The sequence below is a fragment of the Haliaeetus leucocephalus genome, unplaced genomic scaffold (genome assembly GCF_000737465.1).
Source record: "Haliaeetus leucocephalus isolate CR32 unplaced genomic scaffold, Haliaeetus_leucocephalus-4.0 Scaffold13, whole genome shotgun sequence".
NCBI classification, from domain to species: domain Eukaryota; kingdom Metazoa; phylum Chordata; class Aves; order Accipitriformes; family Accipitridae; genus Haliaeetus; species Haliaeetus leucocephalus.
Genome location: NW_010972449.1, coordinates 3,057,309 through 3,075,893, shown reverse-complemented (window position 1 = coordinate 3,075,893; position 18,585 = coordinate 3,057,309). Strand labels below are relative to the sequence as shown.

Below are 18,585 nucleotides of genomic sequence, written 5' to 3'. Positions count from 1 at the left end.
TGACAGCAGCAAGTTTCATTTGGAACCATCTTCAAGGACATACTAAACGATGCAGTTAAATCCACTTAAATACCCAATAGAGTATCAGAATAAACCTGTTAAAAAGATTATTCTACATACTAGTTGATTTCTACAACAGTTGTATTTGTTGCAAAAGCCCTTTAAATGAATACGAGATAAGGAAATCACCTTGGGGCTAAGGCCTGGTAGAGCACATAGACAAGATTAATGGGCCTAGGAGAAGAAACCAGCTATTTTAAAAAGAGGTTTGGCAGAAGAGAACCAGACCCATCTCTGTTGAGTAGTTCAAACTGCCTCAGATATTAATCCTATTTCAGGAATATAGGGAGTGCTCTGGGCACAGTGAGTCAGCAGGGTGGGGCATTTTTTTCCATGTTTGTGGACTGAACAGGAACAGAAAGAGCAAAAGAAGCTGGAAGCTGGAAATCTAGCACCTGGCTGCTATACAGGCAGGAATTCAGCAGCATTAAATCAGAAGAGCTCACAAATCTGTGCAGAGCCAGCACTCACAGGTAAAAATAGAAGTCTTATCTGGGAATCAAGTAAACATCTTAAATAAGATTGAAAAGAGAAACTGTAAAGATGTTTCAATGCTGTAAGCTACCTATATTTTCTCCTGACGACCCTTGCCCCCTCCTTGTTCTAGATTAAGCTTTTGAAGCAAATCACACTCTTTGACACAAGTCGTAGTTGCACTATTAGGTCAGGACAATGACATTTTATATTTCAAAGCAAACAAGTGTAAGAAGGCCTAGCAATAACATCTAACCCCCCCCAACACTCATCAAGGGAAAATATTCACATACTACATAGTTGTAAGATGTAATATTGCAGATGTGTCATTACAGTAATTACATCATAAAAAATAATATGAAATCTTAGGCCATGAACACTCACACATACACTCCTAGAAACCAAATGCAAGTTACTTAAGGTGATCCACTCTCTTATAAAAGCTGTGCAGAACTGACATCCATACAGTCCTCCTTCCAGATAATTTATGACCTAAACAATCTTTTAGCAGAAGCTAGAAACTTTTTTTAGTCTTAGTAAAAAGGAATAATTGGATCTTCTTTTCCATTTTCTCCTGGCCATAAACAGTCAATGTATTTGCTGATGTAATAATTAAAAACATGAAGTACTTGCATAGGCAACTGAAAGGGGAGTCAGTCACATGCACTAGGATGTCATCTGGTCTGTCTCGCAAACAATACTGACTGTAGATATATATTTTTCCCCCACTCCCAGTCCCAGCATTCTACTTAGATTTATTCTACAAAACACTCTAATTCTAACATCAGCAAGCCCTTAGGCTGACTTTTCTCCCTGCCCACCCCCCAAACAGCAGAAACAAAGCATCTGATCAGGGAAGAGGTACTTTGCTCAAAGGATACCCCAAAACCTCTTCCTGAAATGCCAAAGCAGCTGGCTAATCAGAAGTGAAATTGCTAAAGTTAAACATGAGTTCTCAGCTTTAATATTCCCGTTGTTATTTGAATTAACAACCTCAGAGTCCCAACAGACTGGGGGTTTAAGCATACATTGTCTCTTGTGGTATTATACTCTCTCCCCTCCAAGACCAACCAATCAGTTGCTGCTCCAACACAAACGTTTGTGGGGAGGATGGATGGGATCCATGGTTAGAGGGGGTTTGTGTTTTGGTTTGGGGAGTTTTGTGATTTTTGTTTGGTTTTGGCTCGGAAAAAAAACCAAAAAAACAATCAACCAACAACAACAACAGAAAACCCCCACAGATAAATTCCCTGATCCAGTTCTCAGCATGAATCTACAAATGAACAGTTGTTGGCACAACTGACAGGGCAGCATGCCACAGCATGTAGCATTATCACCAAAGACAATTTAAATCAAGACTTAGCCTCAAGGGGCATAATATGAAAATACTGGAAGATATATAAAAATACATGTTGTAAGACAAGGCAGCCCTTGCTTCAAATTTTTAACAAGTAATAATAAAATAAAAAAGTAAAAAGTGGAAAAAACAGAGATCAACACATAAGCAGAACCAATTGCAGCCATAGGTAGGCAAATGCAACCCAGATTTTGAACTTAATTATTTAGAGAGGAAACTGAATGAGTTAATAGGAACACAGAATTAAGAAGAAAGAAAGTAGTAGTGGAAGAAAGTATATGAATTGTAGAAGTCAGTGAAAGGGCAAGCCTCCAGCAACAGAATTGGGGGGTTTTGTCATGTTTTCTTTTTTCTTTTTTACAGTATTTTCCTTTAAAAGTTATATATGGATATAAATTCATTTCTAAACACATACATATAGAGGCAGTTAACCCATTTTCCAGCTAAAAGAAGTGTGGTCCAGGAGAAATGCACCAAATTGGATTCCAGGACAATAGGGCTCACCAAAATTCAGCTAGAAGCCTGAGCTTCAGCATTTCAAAAGACCAAGCTGCATATTTTGTCGTTAAAGCACTTGGAAATTTATTTATGCAAATCACTATAAAAGATAAAAGCTTGTTATGAACCCAAGGCTGTTTTTCTTTTAAAGTTCACTTTTTGTTCTTCGCATGTGTTTGAAAAAAAACTTGCAAATGACTGGTTTCCTTACAGAGAAAAAAAGCACAACCACAAAAGAACCAACTATCAATTCTTATTAAACAAGCCTATTTGCAGTGTGCATCAGCCCTACAAGGCAAGTGTCCATTAATGGGAAAAACAGTTTTAGCATCAGAGTATTTCCTTAACCAGCTGTTGATCTAATTACAAGAAAAAGCTTATTTAAAAGTTTAGGTGGAACTTTATAAGGGTGCTTGTATCTTTGCATCAGTGTGTATTTGCACATACAATGAAACCAGCCTGGAACACCTACATATAGAATAAAAGATTTAAGTTCAAAAATTCTTCCTCTTCAGATTTTTCTTGTGCATGCACGTATTCAGAACGCATTTACGTAACAGAAAATCAAGTCTCCTTCCTTGCTTTAAGAGGAGATACTGAGATTTCGTACAAGTACTGACATAGAGGACAGCCGCTAACTGTGGAAAGATGTGTAACCCTTTATCTGCAGTACAAATTTTACTACGTTTACATATTGAGCACAAAACAAAGCAGAGCTTAGATCACATTAGTATGTATTTCAGTTTGACCAGACTGGTGAGACCACAACAAATTATGTATAGGTCAGTGCTCAAGCTTGAATAAATTTGGGGTAGTCAAGGTCAGGGCTAGGGCATGTTTGCTGAACACAAACATGACAGGTCAGTCACATTCAAACAGCTAAGATCACACCATGGTGTAACAGAACTTAAGTTTGTTGCAGATGATCGCCCAGCTGAAAGGAAGGCATCTTCTTCTGTTGCCTCAGATACTCTAAAAACATACTATTTTTCTCTCCATGCATACTAAAAAACCCCCTACCTAACCAAAATTCATTTTGACAGAATCCGACCTCAGAGGACAGGACATACTGAAAAAAAGTATATCTGATGTTGTGATGTAAACACCATTTTATCACTTCCTCTTGCCTTTTTCCTCTTAAGACAGCAGAGTGGGGGTAAAAGAGTTATTAAATAAAGTAAAAATGCTTTCCAAACTGCATTAGTGTTTCCATAGCACCCATCCAGGAGGCATGGCAGATGCATATGGACAGCTAACACAGCTCTCCAAAAGGTGAGTGAAACTTTAAAACAGAATTATGTTTTTGAACTGCCTGCCCAGTATAGCTCACATACAGATCTCCACCACATCTGCAGTATTGCTACTGAAACTGGACAGCATAAGCTGCACACATGTAAGTTTTAAAACATTTATAACCTAGGCCTGGGAAAACCCTATTAGCTCTTTTGAAGTCAGAAATCAAGCCCACACTTCAAAATTGAGATACCTTGGGAAATTCTGGTTCAGGTAGTTATATAGAAACATACAGCTTGTGCTGTGGAGATTCAGTCACAGCAAGTCAGTCACTAGAAACACCCTGACATCAGCAAGTCCTGGATCCCGTCTTTCCTGAGATACTGTTACAGCTCTCAATAGCTGGACACATTGGTGCATCAAACGAATAAAACAAAAACAATAATTCAAGAAAAAAACCCTCAAAATTCATTAAGGTCTCTCATTCCTTCCTTGCTAGTTATTCCAAACTCTACCTCTTTTCCATGAGGATAATATTTTTTCCTGATGTGAACCCTGACCCTCTTAGCAATACAAGAAAACTCTGGTAACGGCAAGTTGACTTCAGCTCTGTGACTGCATGGTCAGAATTCATGTTCTTACCACCTTACCAGGCGGATTTTACTGGAGGCATCCTTCAGCGCCCCACTCCCCTGGACGTACTCAAGGGGCTCCCTTTGAAGCTGAGTTTGGTGCACCAATACCTGCCTGCCCTCCACAGCACAGGTATAGGCACCTGCTTCTTCTAGGTACAGCCATTTCTTTATTTACCTTAGGCAGTGCTAGATTTTCTCCTCTGCTGGGGTCAGCATTATCTCACCTATTCACCTCCCTGGTGGAACTTTTCAGTAGAATGCAAAATTTTTCAGCAGTGAGAGAATTGAACACAAACAAGAGTATAAAGATAAAATCAATGTCAAATTGCAGACATTGTCAGGGAGCTCTCAAGCTAATAGTGGGGGGGTACTAAAAGAAACATCGTGATACTATCAACCATCTACTAAAACTCTGCTGAGATATACCCCTCATTCTGAGGTGGAGGCTGCAATCAGACCTTCTGTCTCCTACATCTTCCTGGGATACATGTCTCCCCACCTTAATACTGTCTTGTCCCAAGACTTAGAGATGCTACAGCTCTGTTCCCAGGGTGCTACCCACTCCTACCCCCCGCAAGATGGACAAGCGCTACTACTGGAGGAGAAGCAAGATCATCTTCTCTTCCCTAATACTGAAGTAGAGAACCTAAAGTTTCTGGTATGGTTTCATGGTAACCAGTACTCCAGTAGCTCCAAATCTTTAGTTTACTTTGACTATCAGTTTACTAATATAAAGTTACTTCACTCAGTGCATACAGAAGTTGCAAAATCAATTTGGATTAGAAAGAGTCGAAGTGATGTATAAATCCTATGTAAATATTTCTATACAAAGCAGTGTGGTTTCTCAACAACTGCAAAGGGAAAGGTTTATGGGTTTGTGTAACTGCTCAGCTGTGCATAGGGGGACCTTCAAGAAATTCAGCAAACCGAATTGAGGAAGTGTCTCTCCAAAGACTAAATGCCTGCAGTGACAGGTCTGCATTTTCTGGGCTATGTGTTCAAACATCACTTAGTGTATTGGGTCTGACTGAGATGGTGTTAATTCTCCCCATAGCAGCCCTCATAGTGCTGTGCTCTGTATTGGTAGCTAGAAAGGTGTTGATAACACACCAGTGTTTTGGCTACTGCTGAGCAGTGCTTGCACACCATCAAGGCTGTCTCTCCAACATTCCCCTCCGCCTCACCAGCAGGCTGGGGCTGGGCAAGATCTTGGGAGGGGAAATACCCAGAAGAGCTGACCCAAACTGACATTCCATACCATAAGACGCCAGCTCAGCTCTAAAAGCTAAGTAAAGGGAGACGGAAGAAGGGGCATTCGTTATTTTACATTTGTCTTCCAGAGCAACCACTATGCTTCCCAGGAAGTGGCCAGACATCACCTGCTGATGGGAAGTAGAGAATAAAATCTTTTGTTTTCCTTTGCTTTCACACGCAACTTTTGCTTTATTAAACTGTCCTTATCTCAACCTATGAGCCTTTTGTTATATTTTCTCCCCCCTGCCCAGTTGAGGAGAGGGAGTGATAGAGCGACTTTGGTAGGCACCTGGCACCCAGCCAGGGTCAACCTACCACACTTAGGAATACAGAAAAGTGGAAAATAATTTTCTTCAATATGCTCTGATCTAAATTCATAAGATATGAGAGCTCCTGCACTCACATGAAGCAGAACCCAGCCCTCATCTGAATGACAAGAGCATCAGACCATGTAAACAATCTCAAAATTGCCATCAACCTCTCATTACTGTCACTCAGTACAGATCAATTCAAGAAGGCTGCCAGGCCTGTAGCTCAATACTCCACCTGAAATACCAAGGAAAAACAGGGAATATTCTTGATCCCTATCATCAGAAAAGAGCACGGGGACCATCAGTCAGGTCTGCCAAAGGCCTTTGTGCTGGAAAAAAACTGAACTGTTGCATAATTGTAAGACAGCAAGTGGTTCCCTGACTCCCTGTTGAGGCAAGCACATGCTGTCTTTAGTCCTCAAGTATCTTCAGAAGAGCCATAGTCCCCTTGTTCCCACACCAGACCCCTCCATCTGACCAGATATGTGCTCATTGTGCAATTCTGTTAGCAAAATCTGCCTTTTGGTCTCATTACAATCACAGGTCTCCTAGGAATGAGGACAACAGCAGACCATGGAGCACCCAAACTAGTTACATGATGCGCAGTGTACTTCATTCCTATGGGTAAGATCCTTAGGAAAGAAGCTAGCTGAGAAAAGGGTGAACCAAAGGTTCACCTGAACAATTATTCAGGTGATTGTTAGCTCCAATGTATTGCTTGTGTTAAGTACTAGTTTTCTGTCATAGTTAGAAGCAGCTCTTGAACGCCTTTGAGCAGCATGCTTATGTCTGCTGGAGATACTTGTTCCAGCAAGTTAGGAAGCCAAGAGTGCCTTTGAGACGATACTGTGGAATTGGCTAAAGCATTCTCTTCCTGATATCCATCTACCCCATATCAGGAGCTATGGATGATCAATATTTGACTAGAGAAGTGGTGTATGTCCCAAGGCTGAAGAATGTCTTTTCATCAAGACTACAGGTTGTCAGATGTTTTTTCCTCTTTGGAATTCCGATTTCATTCATCAGCTTTTTATTAAAGAAAAACAAGAAAAGTAAAACAAGGAACAGACTGTAAGATGTGCTGCTCTTCACTGCAGTCACTGATGTGGTGCAGTCCGCACATCACCTGTACAACGCACCTTTAATCAAAGCTAAGCATTGGGCTTCACATTCACCACAATTAGGCTTAGACAGGAAAACTGCAACAGAAGTTTACAACAGGATGTTCTCTGTTGGCTAATCCACAAATTCAAGTAAGTAATTAGTACAATTAGCAAAGACAAATATATTAATCCAAGTACCATGATTTCCTCAAAGACAATGATAGAACACTGCCAGCTGAGGCATTACCATGTTTTCTTAGAGTGATGACAGAGATTTCAATCCTATCAGACTGAGAGGTCCAATGACCACTTCAGGAGAATGTAAAACAAAAGTAGATGGGAAAGGGAAGGGGAAAGGGAAGGGGAAAGGGAAGGGGAAAGGGAAGGGGAAAGGGAAGGGGAAAGGGAAGGGGAAAGGGAAGGGGAAAGGGAACTCCCACACTCAAACATTCAACCTAGAAGGATTCAAACAAAGGGGACAGTCTGCAGAAGAGGTAAAGGGCAAGGATGGGGGGGGAACACACAGAAGTCTTCCAACAGTGATCAAATCACTTTCTCAGCATATTATTTTCTGAAACTTCATGTGGTGATTCAGTGCTGACCATTATAAAAAAACATCCAGGAGCAGAGATACGTTAGCAGGCACCAAAATGAAGAATGCTATGAACTGAGGCAGTTGGATGCTAACAGTCACAGAAACGTGCTTTTCTGTGCCTTGGCTCCTACTAAGCACCATAATCTAATCTCTTCTGGGAAGCCCTGAGCCCAGCCAGGCTGACAAGCCATCACTATCTTCCTGGGCAAAATTATACCATGCTATGTAATTGTAGACTGCAGCAGATACAGTTCTGTTTGTATGTTACACCTCCCTAGTGACAACAGACCAATCACATTTACTTTTTAGCAGCTCAGACACGTTTGAAGCCTGATGCTCCAGGGAGTGAGGTATTTTTCTTCAGAACAGATTATTCTAGGAAGCTGCTGGCCCATTTTAAAAGAACACACAGATATGACTGTAGGTAACTGAGGGTTTTGTTGGGTTTTTGTGGCTTTTTGTGTGGGTCATTTTTTGTTGGTTTTTTTTTTTAAACTATCCTAACAACTAGAGCCTGCTCCAGCCTCACCCATATTGTGGGTTCAAAATGGGCACTCCTTACCTCGCTTTGCAGCCAAGGGAGTATATAATTTCTGATAGCATAATAGCTGGCACATACCCCATCAGAGAAATAGCTGCATTTCAGTGTTGAGCATAGAATACTCCGAAGTCCTTAAGAAGAAGTAAACATAGTGAGCCAAGGCTGCACAGTGCACTTCACACATCAAGGACAGGTCACAAACACAGAGGAGCTGCTGAGTCCAAACACACCAGTTGCTCACTATTAAGTAACTACTACAAAAACTGGCTTATTAGATTTCAGATAATATTGTGTGATCCATGGCAGCCTGCTGCAGTTGCTACTACCCTGTTAGCATGGACTAATCTGCAAGTAATTTGGGGCTTTTGGATACTTCAGTGAGACCTAACCTGTGCAGAAGCTCCAAAAGAGGATGGGGGTTTTTTATATGTTATTTTTAAAAGAAGGAAGTTTGTGGTGGATTTATTCTCCCTAGAAAAGAATTCCTCCCTCCACAAAACACACAAAAAAACCAGAAGCAACAAGGATTGGTGAAATGACTGCAAATAACAAAATAACAGAAAATAACAACTAGGCAAAGGGCCTGCAATACCAACAGGCACAATTCAGTAGTATAAACCAACAGACTGAACTTTACTAATTCACTCTTCCTACAGGACAATCATTGTGGATTCTCACACATGTATTCCTCATGTATTCATGTAGCTATGAGCAACTAACTCAGCTCCAGCTGCCACGTTTTGGCAGAGCTTTCTCTGAAACAGAGATTGCAATTACATTTGCAATAATCTGATTACTACATCAGCCGTAACCTGGTTAAGAAAGGGTCTGAGAGATACCATTTTGGCAGTTGGGAATAAGAAAAAAGAGAGACATGCTTTTGTTATTTTAGTAACAGGAAGATTTGCAAACCACAACCAGATTTTGTGACAGAAATATACCACCCTGGTCCTACGTGAGACAGTTTTACTGTTTAAAACACGTACAATACAACTCAAAACAAGTTCAGAGAAGTTACAGATTTGTAAAACTGCCTCAGCAGTAAGACAGACCAACATTCAAGGATTTACTTAGTTTATGGTTACTTTCACATCACATGTAATTTAAAGACAGGATCAGGAAAGCAATCCACTTTGTTATCAGTGAGCTGGCCAAAACCTGCTTTGTAACTTAAGACACTCAAATTGTTGTTTTGGAAGCACTTCATTCACATGCAGTTCACCCAAACTAATCCATACCAGCATTTCTGTTGTCACTTGCAGTCTACCCCTCTATCTGCACAGCAAAGTTGCCATCCAACCTGTACCAGAACACCGTTTCTTTTCCTACATGTGCCAGCAAGAGATTACTAAAGTCAATGATATTTCACCAGGGAAAGAACAGGATCAGGTCCTTATTATTCCTTCTGTGCTTATCTCACTGGGCAGAACAAATCATAGAGGAGACAGTCAAAAAAAACCTGCTAGTCTTGGTTTCTCTGGGGGAAAGCAAGCTCCAGATAAGCTGTCCCTCCAATCAACAGTCTGATTTTCATGAACAGCAATATGCTTGCCTATGGTAATTGGAATGGAGCAATTCTCCTCAAACAGCTTGCCAAGTCTCACCTCATTAACCTTTATGGACTGACCTCCAAAATTCCTTGAAGCTGAAATACAGGTCCCCCTTGACTCTGCACGATAACTGTTTATCCCTAAGAGGTTGGGGAGAGAGGGAGAGCAATAGAGAACAAACTGCTAAACGTGCTAGAACTGGAAGATAGAGACCTGTTTCCAGCCTGTTACTGGGGCCTAAATCTTCACAGGCTTCTGTCTCCTTTGCTGGCCCATCTTTCAGATAGCCTGCAAAGCCAAATTTGGATTACAAATCATCCTCCCCCTCCCCCAACACTTCTTTTAAGAGTATCATTAGCTATAGTGTGCTGCACAGTATTCAAATAAGCATTTCCTAACCCGCACTTGAAGGTTTAGCAAATTTTCGAATTAAACCTTATTTTTCCCCCCTCCCAAGTCTGTTCCTCAGGATGCCTACTCGCCCTTCCACTCAACTCATTTTACTACCTTTGCTCAGACCTCAGTGAAGCTTCCTGGTGGCAGTGAAAAGCAAGCTGTCCGTGAAGAAGTGACTGAACACAGTACTGAGCATTTTATCCAAATATCCAAACCAGAGATATTAGACAAATGGAAGCACTTTGGAAAGGTGGTAGCACAATTAATTCTACAAATTAGTAAGCTCCTAGCTTTCTTTGTCTCAACGTTAGCTTCAGAGAACGTAACTGCAAGAATCAATAGTAAAATGTTCCCATTTTGCAGCTCTGGAAGTCTGTACATGGGGTCATACATACTTACACTAAACAGTGAAAATCTTCAAGGTTAAAACCACACACTTGTGCAACTGCTTTGCCAGAGGTGAAAAGAGACCAAAGCACCTCATTCCCCAATGTATTTCACTGCTTCATAGTCCACCACCTACTTGCACAAGTAAATCACTTCATACACCATGGTCAGTTCTTATACCAATCTAGAGAAAGACAGAGCCATCTTCTCCCCATGTTTGCCTATTCCTCCATACAGCAATTAGTTTCACTCCACCAGCCCAGTCCCTTCATTAGTTTCAAACCCTAACCAATTCTACCATGCTCAGCCCCATCCTCAGCTCTTCGCTCCCTTGTCCACCTTTGGTTCTGCAAGGGAAAAACAGGTGAAAACCCACCTAACCCAGAAAAGGAAGCCAGTGCAAAAAAGTACCAAGACACCAGGTTCTTCTACTCCTTTCTCTGCTTTTTCCTTCAGCCACCTAGAAAGAAGCCTCCATCTTGGAGGAGGTAGTGCACTGGGGCAGGCATAGATGCTTCCAACTCTCCCTGCCACTTCTTAGGGCAGGACCAAAATTTTGTACAAAACAGCAACCTCTGTGTTTTTCCTCTGAAATCATTTGGACAGAGGCTGACAACTGTGAAGCAGAATGGATGCAGAATTCATACACACCTGACAGTTCAACTGCTTTGCCCATAAACCAGCGGTTTTTTAGTACTTTGAACAGAGTCAGTAAGGACTGTAGGAGCAGCTCACTTAGCCACAGACTTAATAGCGTGGTTCCACTTGTCTGCACATTTCCTGCTCAAATGAAAGGCATTATCATCTTGTTGTGTGGCATTCACTGCAATACTTTAGGGCTCTAGTCCCTGGTCCTGTGAAATCACCATGCTGAAATCACCTAGGTCCAATTGTTTTGGCATACAGAACAGGATACCAGTCTGTGGTCATCACAGTATGGGTGCTGCATGGATATCCATATGGCTCTGTTGCAGCTCGATCCTAACCTTGAGTTCCTACAACACTCCCAAACTTTTAAGTGTGCACTGGTATTATATTTCACCCACCCAGCCACAGGTCACTGCCTGCCTGGTAGGCCCTCATGCAGCAATGGCAGCTGCACAAAGTGGGCTCATCTCTACTGCCAGACAGACCACTTTTAAACTGTTGCTAATTATGCAGTGATGACAAGCAGCTTTCTACCCAACCCATTACTTGCAGAATTCACAGTGCTCTGTCTACTTACTCCACAGGAAAGCCAGTCCCACTTCAATATCTCTCTCATGGACCACGAAAATGAGTTTCACACAGACAGATCAGGTGACATCAGCACTCTCCGGGGCTTCCCAGCATCAGACAACTACTGTCTGGGTTGGTTTACACTCTCATTTCAAAGGCAGGTGCTTTGTGATTGCAGAAGAACCTAAACGTTTGGGTGGGAGAAACTCCATGATCTAGGGTGAACCTAAGAAAAGCAAAAATAAAATCTATCTGCATGCCATTACTTACGGTAGGCCTGAGCTAAAGGTTAGCAACTGTTTGTGGAAGAAGGAACAAAAACAAACAGGACTGCAGAGTCCACTATAGTCACTGGGGACATAAAGCAGAAGCTCCATAGATTCCACTAAACCCAGCTGGAGAGAAAGAAAAATCTGGCGGAGAGAGGGAGGTCTGCACTCCCCCAGACTAAGAAAAGGGGAGTGGTAGCACAAGCAGTTTGGTAATCTCAAAAGCCACTAAATCGCTGGAAAGCAAGGCAGGGGGGGTGGCGGTGGCATTTAAACAGCATCTTGTCATCACTGCTCCTAGGAAATCCACTGATCACCACAGCAAAGGATTAAAACATGTTTAGCAAGTGTCAGAGAAAAGTTAAACCTCATTCTTGACCCAATATAAGTCATGGACTGACAGCAGGACCTGTGGCCAGCAGCCCTTAAAATTAACAAGCGAGCTGCACATTATGAAAGTTCCTACATTTCAGATCCTCAGAAGGAAGTATCACTACACAGTGGACTGGAGTCTGCCTCAGCTGCTCAAAGGAAAGTTGTGTTTCTAAACAGCAGCAACAGGACTGGCATGTCCCTTCCTGAGTCGTCTGTACCACTAAAACATTGCAAAGCACTTTTCAAACTGCATCTTGTAAAATCCACAGAATACAACAGTGGGTAGAAGAAGTGCAGAATTCAGAAATTTGTCCAAGATCTCAGAACGTGCAACTCAGAACAGACCCTTGCAGTAACTGGTACAGAACAATGTCCTTCCATGACGACTTACTTCATGCTTTCTTGGGGCTTTAAAATTAAGTAGTGTCAAGGATTACCTTAAAAGCAGGAAATTCAGATGCTTGCCTATCTGGTCAGGCATTTAAGGTATACAAAAACTGAAGAATCTACAGCTCTAAGTAAGTATGCACTTTAAAATGGCATCCTGCTCAGCTAACAGGAATTTTGAGTCTTGCAGTTCACATGCATAGATAAAGTCCAGCACTCTTTCCTCTGTCTACATCAAACTCACTAAAAATATAGGGAACACTCCATGCTCTTCAAAAAGGGACATTATTTTTTGAAAAAAGGGACAGCACTCTCACACTTAGTAGAGGCTAAAGTAAGTTAAACTTTACTCCCAATGGAATTAAATTACACATATCCCCAAACTGACCTTATAACGAGCACTATAGCTGTTGGTGGCTTTCTAGAGAGAAAGCCTGGCAGAACTCTCTGGAGAGCACTATCAAGCTCTCTGAAGTGAACAGAAGTCACTACTGGGGCACCTTTAAGGAAGCAGCTTTGCAGGTAAATATTATCTGTGTGGACTCCAGATAAGAGTTTCCATGTTGTTATGCAGATAGATAAAATCATTTCACACACAGAGCTATGAGAGACCATGCACTGATTTTATGAAGCAAGCTATAAAGCCAAGCAACAATTCTAGTCTGCTCCTCAATTAACAAACTGTTACTAGTTAAAAAACTGACGCAACTGAGGCCATTGCAAGGCCTCGTCGCTGCATAATGGCACTATGCAATTCTCCTCTTGATTATAAGCAGAAATGCACAAGTGGCTTCTCTTGTGTCTGTCTCTGCAACTAACATTTAACAGTAGACAGAATTTTAAAAATTTTGTTCTCCTCCACAATCATAGTAAAAGTATTCAAGCTTAGCACAGAATTAAGACATGATTTTTTTTTCTATTCCCACTACAGGAAATTAGTGATACATAATTAATCCTAACATAAATATCTTTGCCTGGGCTCCATTAAGTACATTTAATAGCAAGTACAGTTATTGCCAAATCTCAACCCTGAAGCTCTCATTCTGCTCCTTGGAAAAAACTGCAAGCCTACCAGCTTGGTCTGATTTAAGGTTTTTGATAACCCATCTCCAAGAACCCAGATTCAAATTTTTGCTTTGATCCCACTCACTTAAGAGTTAGGTGACCTCCTTCTAGTCCTTTTTTGTAATAGAGAAGTGGGAAATTATCACTCAAATGTAAACTCAGGAAAGAATTTGGACAAAACAGCACATGTCCGGTGGCCAAGCTCAAGGTGCACTGGGGCAGCAGATCCAGACAGAAAGTTCCCATTGCACCTGTCCACACCACATTCAACATTATTACGGCCAGAGTAATGAAAAGCAAAGTCAGCAAGCATACAAAAATCTGAATGCACAAAGAAGCCAAATACTATTGAACAAACCCCACTTGATGCTAATTAACATTAAGGCTGGGCAGAACCTGCTGTGATTCAAACTTGCACTCTGTTCAAGGAAAGCTTCAGGGAAGCCTGGCAGAACCGCTGACTGAACCACAGGTGCAGGAAAAGCTGTCTGGATCTGTGAACTGCTTTCATATCACGTGGTGATGGAGAACAGTCTGCATCAGAGCATGATAGTTGGGAATGGTGGCCAGCCAGCTAATCACACAGTGATCTCTCATGCCTTTTGTTTGTTTTATGAAAAAGAGGTTCTGCCAGTTGGTTTCAGATCAAAATTCTTCCTAATCAGGAAAGAAAGAAAATTCATATAAAATGATGCTCAGTAGGAACTAATCAGAAACACAGTCCTCCTGAAGGCACAAGCCTTTTTGGTTAAGTAAAAAGTTGCCACCAGCTAATGTGCAAGACAGTAATGATTAGCCATCTGGTGAAGTTTCCTGCTAAGCTTGCCATGTTACCCCCTATGCTGAGGAAAGCAGAAGGTGGATCAGTTACATTCTGTCCTTGCCTGCAATTGTGTGGTCATCCTTAGGAACAAGAGACAAAGCTTTGCAGCCCAATGAGGAATTGTAACTGTTCCAACTTTTCAGCAGCCCATTTTTTTTGTTTTATCACAGCATCCCAGTTAATTATTTAAAATAAAAATTATCTATTGCCTTTCTGAAAGCTGAATTTATCCTCAAGCTTTATCAACCTTTGTTATTTTTGCCCCTTTGTTTCCTTCTGCAAAAATTGCAACTGCCAGGAGGCTTCCCAGTCATCTAAAGAGCATCAGTAAACAAGAGCAGAGACAGATGGCTGCAGCTCCATTTAAACCAGCACAAGATCCAGCCTCTCCCCTGCATTGCAAGTACTACCCATAAGATACAAACATATGCATAAAACAGAACAAGAATGCAGTAGTGCCAGATAGAAAACAAGTATGTATATACAATCTGATAAGGAAGAAGTCACTGTGAGGACAGGGTGCTGAGGTTTCATGTACAGTGAACATCTGTTACAACTGTACAGCCTTCCAGTAACACAACGGGATGTAAGGATGATGGGGGCGGGGGGGGGACGACAACAGGGAAAAGTTCTCCCTCCATTGTTACTCCCAAAAGTATTGCTGGCAAAGAACAGTCGGCAGGGAAAGGAAAACCAGGTACCTCCTTCCAGGAAAGTTACTCTTCTGAGAACTAATACACCAAACTCACACAATCTGAGAAAGTGACATCTCTGATAGGCCTCACAATTAATCTACTACTTCAGGAATTCAGTCACATTGACAAATAACATGTTAACCCCTTATTAAAATGACAGATTCAAAGAAACAAATAAAACCCACAAGATGATAGAAGTCTATCAAAACAATCATACTGGGCTTTTTTCATTCCTAGATTTGATTGATTTTCATTTTCTGCATAGGAGACTACTGGTGTTAGCACAAGATGCTATTTACATTATGTGCCTTGCCTTGCTAAATAGATTCAGATGTCCACATACATTCAATAAATCTATCTGAATCAACATGGTTCACTGTTTGCCTCTTCCACCAACTATAAATCCACTGCAATTCCACAGACACACCAAATGGCTTACATAACAACGGGTTCAAACATTGCCCATTCTTCCCCAAACAAAAATTTTGACTCTGCTGAAATTATACTAACAGCTCTCCCTCAGGGCTTCCTGATATTCCAAGTTCTTCTTTCACTTAGTGATAGCAGAAAGCTTCAAGAACAGAGTTGCACAATCATCCCCTCCAATCAGCTCTAACTGAAGGATGACACGAGACAGAACGAGAAACTAGCACTCCAATTAATACAGACAGGAAAAAACAAGATTGTGGGAGCAGCATCATTATTGGTAAAGTTCCAGCAAAACCCTCAGGTTGTAGCATGTTGGCACACTACTACCTCTGAGGTAGAGTTTAACTACTCCTCAGTGCAAGAATACGAGGGAGGGAATGATCAGGTGGTGAATACTGAACAGTTCTAGCCCCTTTTCACCTCAGCATTCACACTGAAACTTTAAAAATTGATTAACATGGGACTCTACAGATCCTCTCAAGAGATGCCTGAATCAACCCTTCTGCAAATCCAATCTGTATTCCTAAAACGCAGCCTGATGTATACTTCTGCAGGACCTTCCTAAAACAGGACAACTACAAAATAAACACAGACTTCTCACATTAAACAGTTGCCCCCTTAGAAGGATTCACCCAGGATCACCTAGAAAACCTCTCCCATTCATTTCCACAATGCTATTTCCTGCTCCATACATTTAAAAGACTAAACAAAGAGCTGGTACACACCTGTATCCCCATGGAAGCAGCTGTCCTGGTGACATCTCCCAGAAGGCAAATCTCCATCACTTGGCCAGATTTGTCCTGTTTTTCGTACACCCACAATAGTAGCCTCAGACACAATGACCTGCTGCTGCCTGTGCCGTTTTTGAGACTGGGGGGTTGGTGGACTGCTGCTGTCAAAGGACTGCTGAGAGTTCTGGGAGGGAGAACGGCTTTTATCCCGATACATGCGGTAAGTGGTGGGGCTGGGGGAAACATGGCTGGACTGCCCTGAGGAGAAGTCTTCCTCACTGGAGGTAAGGTTCTCATTAGAGCTACAATCAGGAGTATATCCTCCTCCAATATCTTCAAAACTCCTGGGGGAATAGGATCTCCTGGGCCACGTGAGATGTTTTTCCTGGTCAGTTGTGCCCTGATTTCGCAGAATAGGTCCTTTCCCTTCTCCTTCCCCCATCATTCCACCAACATAGATACTTTGATAGGGTTGAAAGTCCATGGGCTGCCAAGGTGAGCGGTTGCTGCCATTAGCATTAATCAGGTTATCTTTGAGAAACCTGGGGTTCAGTTCAGCATCCTCAAATTCTCCATCATAGCCAAAGCTGCTCTCCGAGGACCTTCCCCTGTAAGCAGGCCTCTGGAACTCGCTGAAGCTGGGTACCATGTTAGAAGGGAGGGAGTGCAAAGACTTTTTGCGTTCCATTTGCATGGCTTGGCTACCAAGGGAGCTTATTTTATCGGAAACATCTTTATCGTTGACCTTTACTAGACCCTTCTCATGATGATACTCCATGTTCACATAAAAGGGCTTTTCAACAACATCCTTATTATCTCCAGAAGAATGTGAGTTAACCTTTTTAATCCTCTCAAAATTGGACCTTAGGGCTGCAACACTGGTGCTGTTCCCTCTCTCCTTAGAAATAGGTTCAAATGACCCCTCTTTCTCAGCAGATCCCACTAGCCTGCGAGTGGAAGCTGATCTGTGTTTTGAAGGAGAGCCATCTGTATCACAGCGATTCTCTGTATCTTCTACAACTCTCTTCAGTTTTTCTTCACCGTAGTACTTACACCTGTCCTGGTCTCCCTCTCCATGATGGGGGCTGTCCAAAGGCGACAGGTCTGACCCGTCACTCTGGGTAGACAGCTTCCGCAGAGAGGGTATCCTGGGTTTGAACTTTTCCTCCCCGTGGTGTGACTTGCCTTTTTCATATTCGTCTTGGTCAGCAGACTGGTGATGATGCAGGTCTTGGATGTGCTGCTCTGCACCCCCTTCAGGCAACTGAGAAACACGTTTAAAACCCCACCTCTGTCTATCATAGCTTTTTTTCTCCTTTGCCAGAAGAGTCTGCAGGTAAATCATGCGGAACCTCTCCTTGTTGACCTCCATCTCCAGTCTCCGGATAGATGCTTTGCACATCTCCAGCTCCTGTTCAATGTCTCCCACAGATTTCAGCTCCATTTTAGGAGGCTCAGAGTCTGCAAATTGTGCTTTCCAAGCCTCCACAAACCCCACAGGGTCCACCATTTTGCATACAGGAGTAAGTGGAGAATACGGGAAGGAGGCTGGAGAGAGAGAGGTGGAGGGAATAAACCAACCGGATCTCGCAGTAGAAGCAGAAACAGCTCCGGCAGGGTCAACTCAATGCGTCTCTTTCGCGGTCCATGCAGGGAAGCTGGGAGGCAAACAGCAATCCTCGGAGCAGTCTCTCCTCCCCGTCTCCTTCAGCTTTTGCCGGCCCCAGCCCCCCGTACACTCGCTACTCTCTCCCCGGCATGACTGATCTTTTGCTAGCGAACAACAACGCTCCCACCCCGGCGATCCCAGAGCACTTCAAAGTGGGTGGACAAAGGAGTAGGCTCGGGGCGGGGGAGGGAAGGTAAATATCGCCCCCCACCCACCTCCTGCCGCTGCTGCTGCTGCCGCCGCCGTCCTGGGCACGGCCCTCAGCGCAGCCACGCTCGGGAGTCCTCCGCTCCGTCCTCCCCTCGCCAGCCCCCGTGTTGTGCTTTCTCTTTCTCTCTCCTCCTTTCCCCCTGCCCCTTTCCCTGTCTCCTCCTCCCGGCTATTGTGCTGTCCTCCGGGCGCACACGCTCTCCCGAGCCTCCGCGCGGAGCGGCGAGGCGGCGGCGCGTCCCGCGGCGAGCTCTGCCGCTACCCCTCGGTACCCGAGCGCCCGGCGGCGCCGCGGGAGCCCCCTCGGCGCGGCAGCGGCT

The 18,585-nt window shown here is 42.9% G+C and overlaps 1 protein-coding gene across 1 annotated transcript in view; it reads right to left on the bottom strand.

The window, feature by feature from the left end:
• BCR (breakpoint cluster region) overlaps positions 1-17,896 on the bottom strand; it is a 101,446-nt gene extending 83,550 nt beyond the window's left edge. Inside the window, exon 1 of the mRNA XM_010575139.1 lies at positions 16,381-17,896. Within this exon, the coding sequence (XP_010573441.1) occupies positions 16,381-17,896 (1,516 nt within the window). The remainder of the gene's footprint in view (positions 1-16,380) is intronic.
• Between the last annotated feature and the right edge of the window lie 689 nt (positions 17,897-18,585).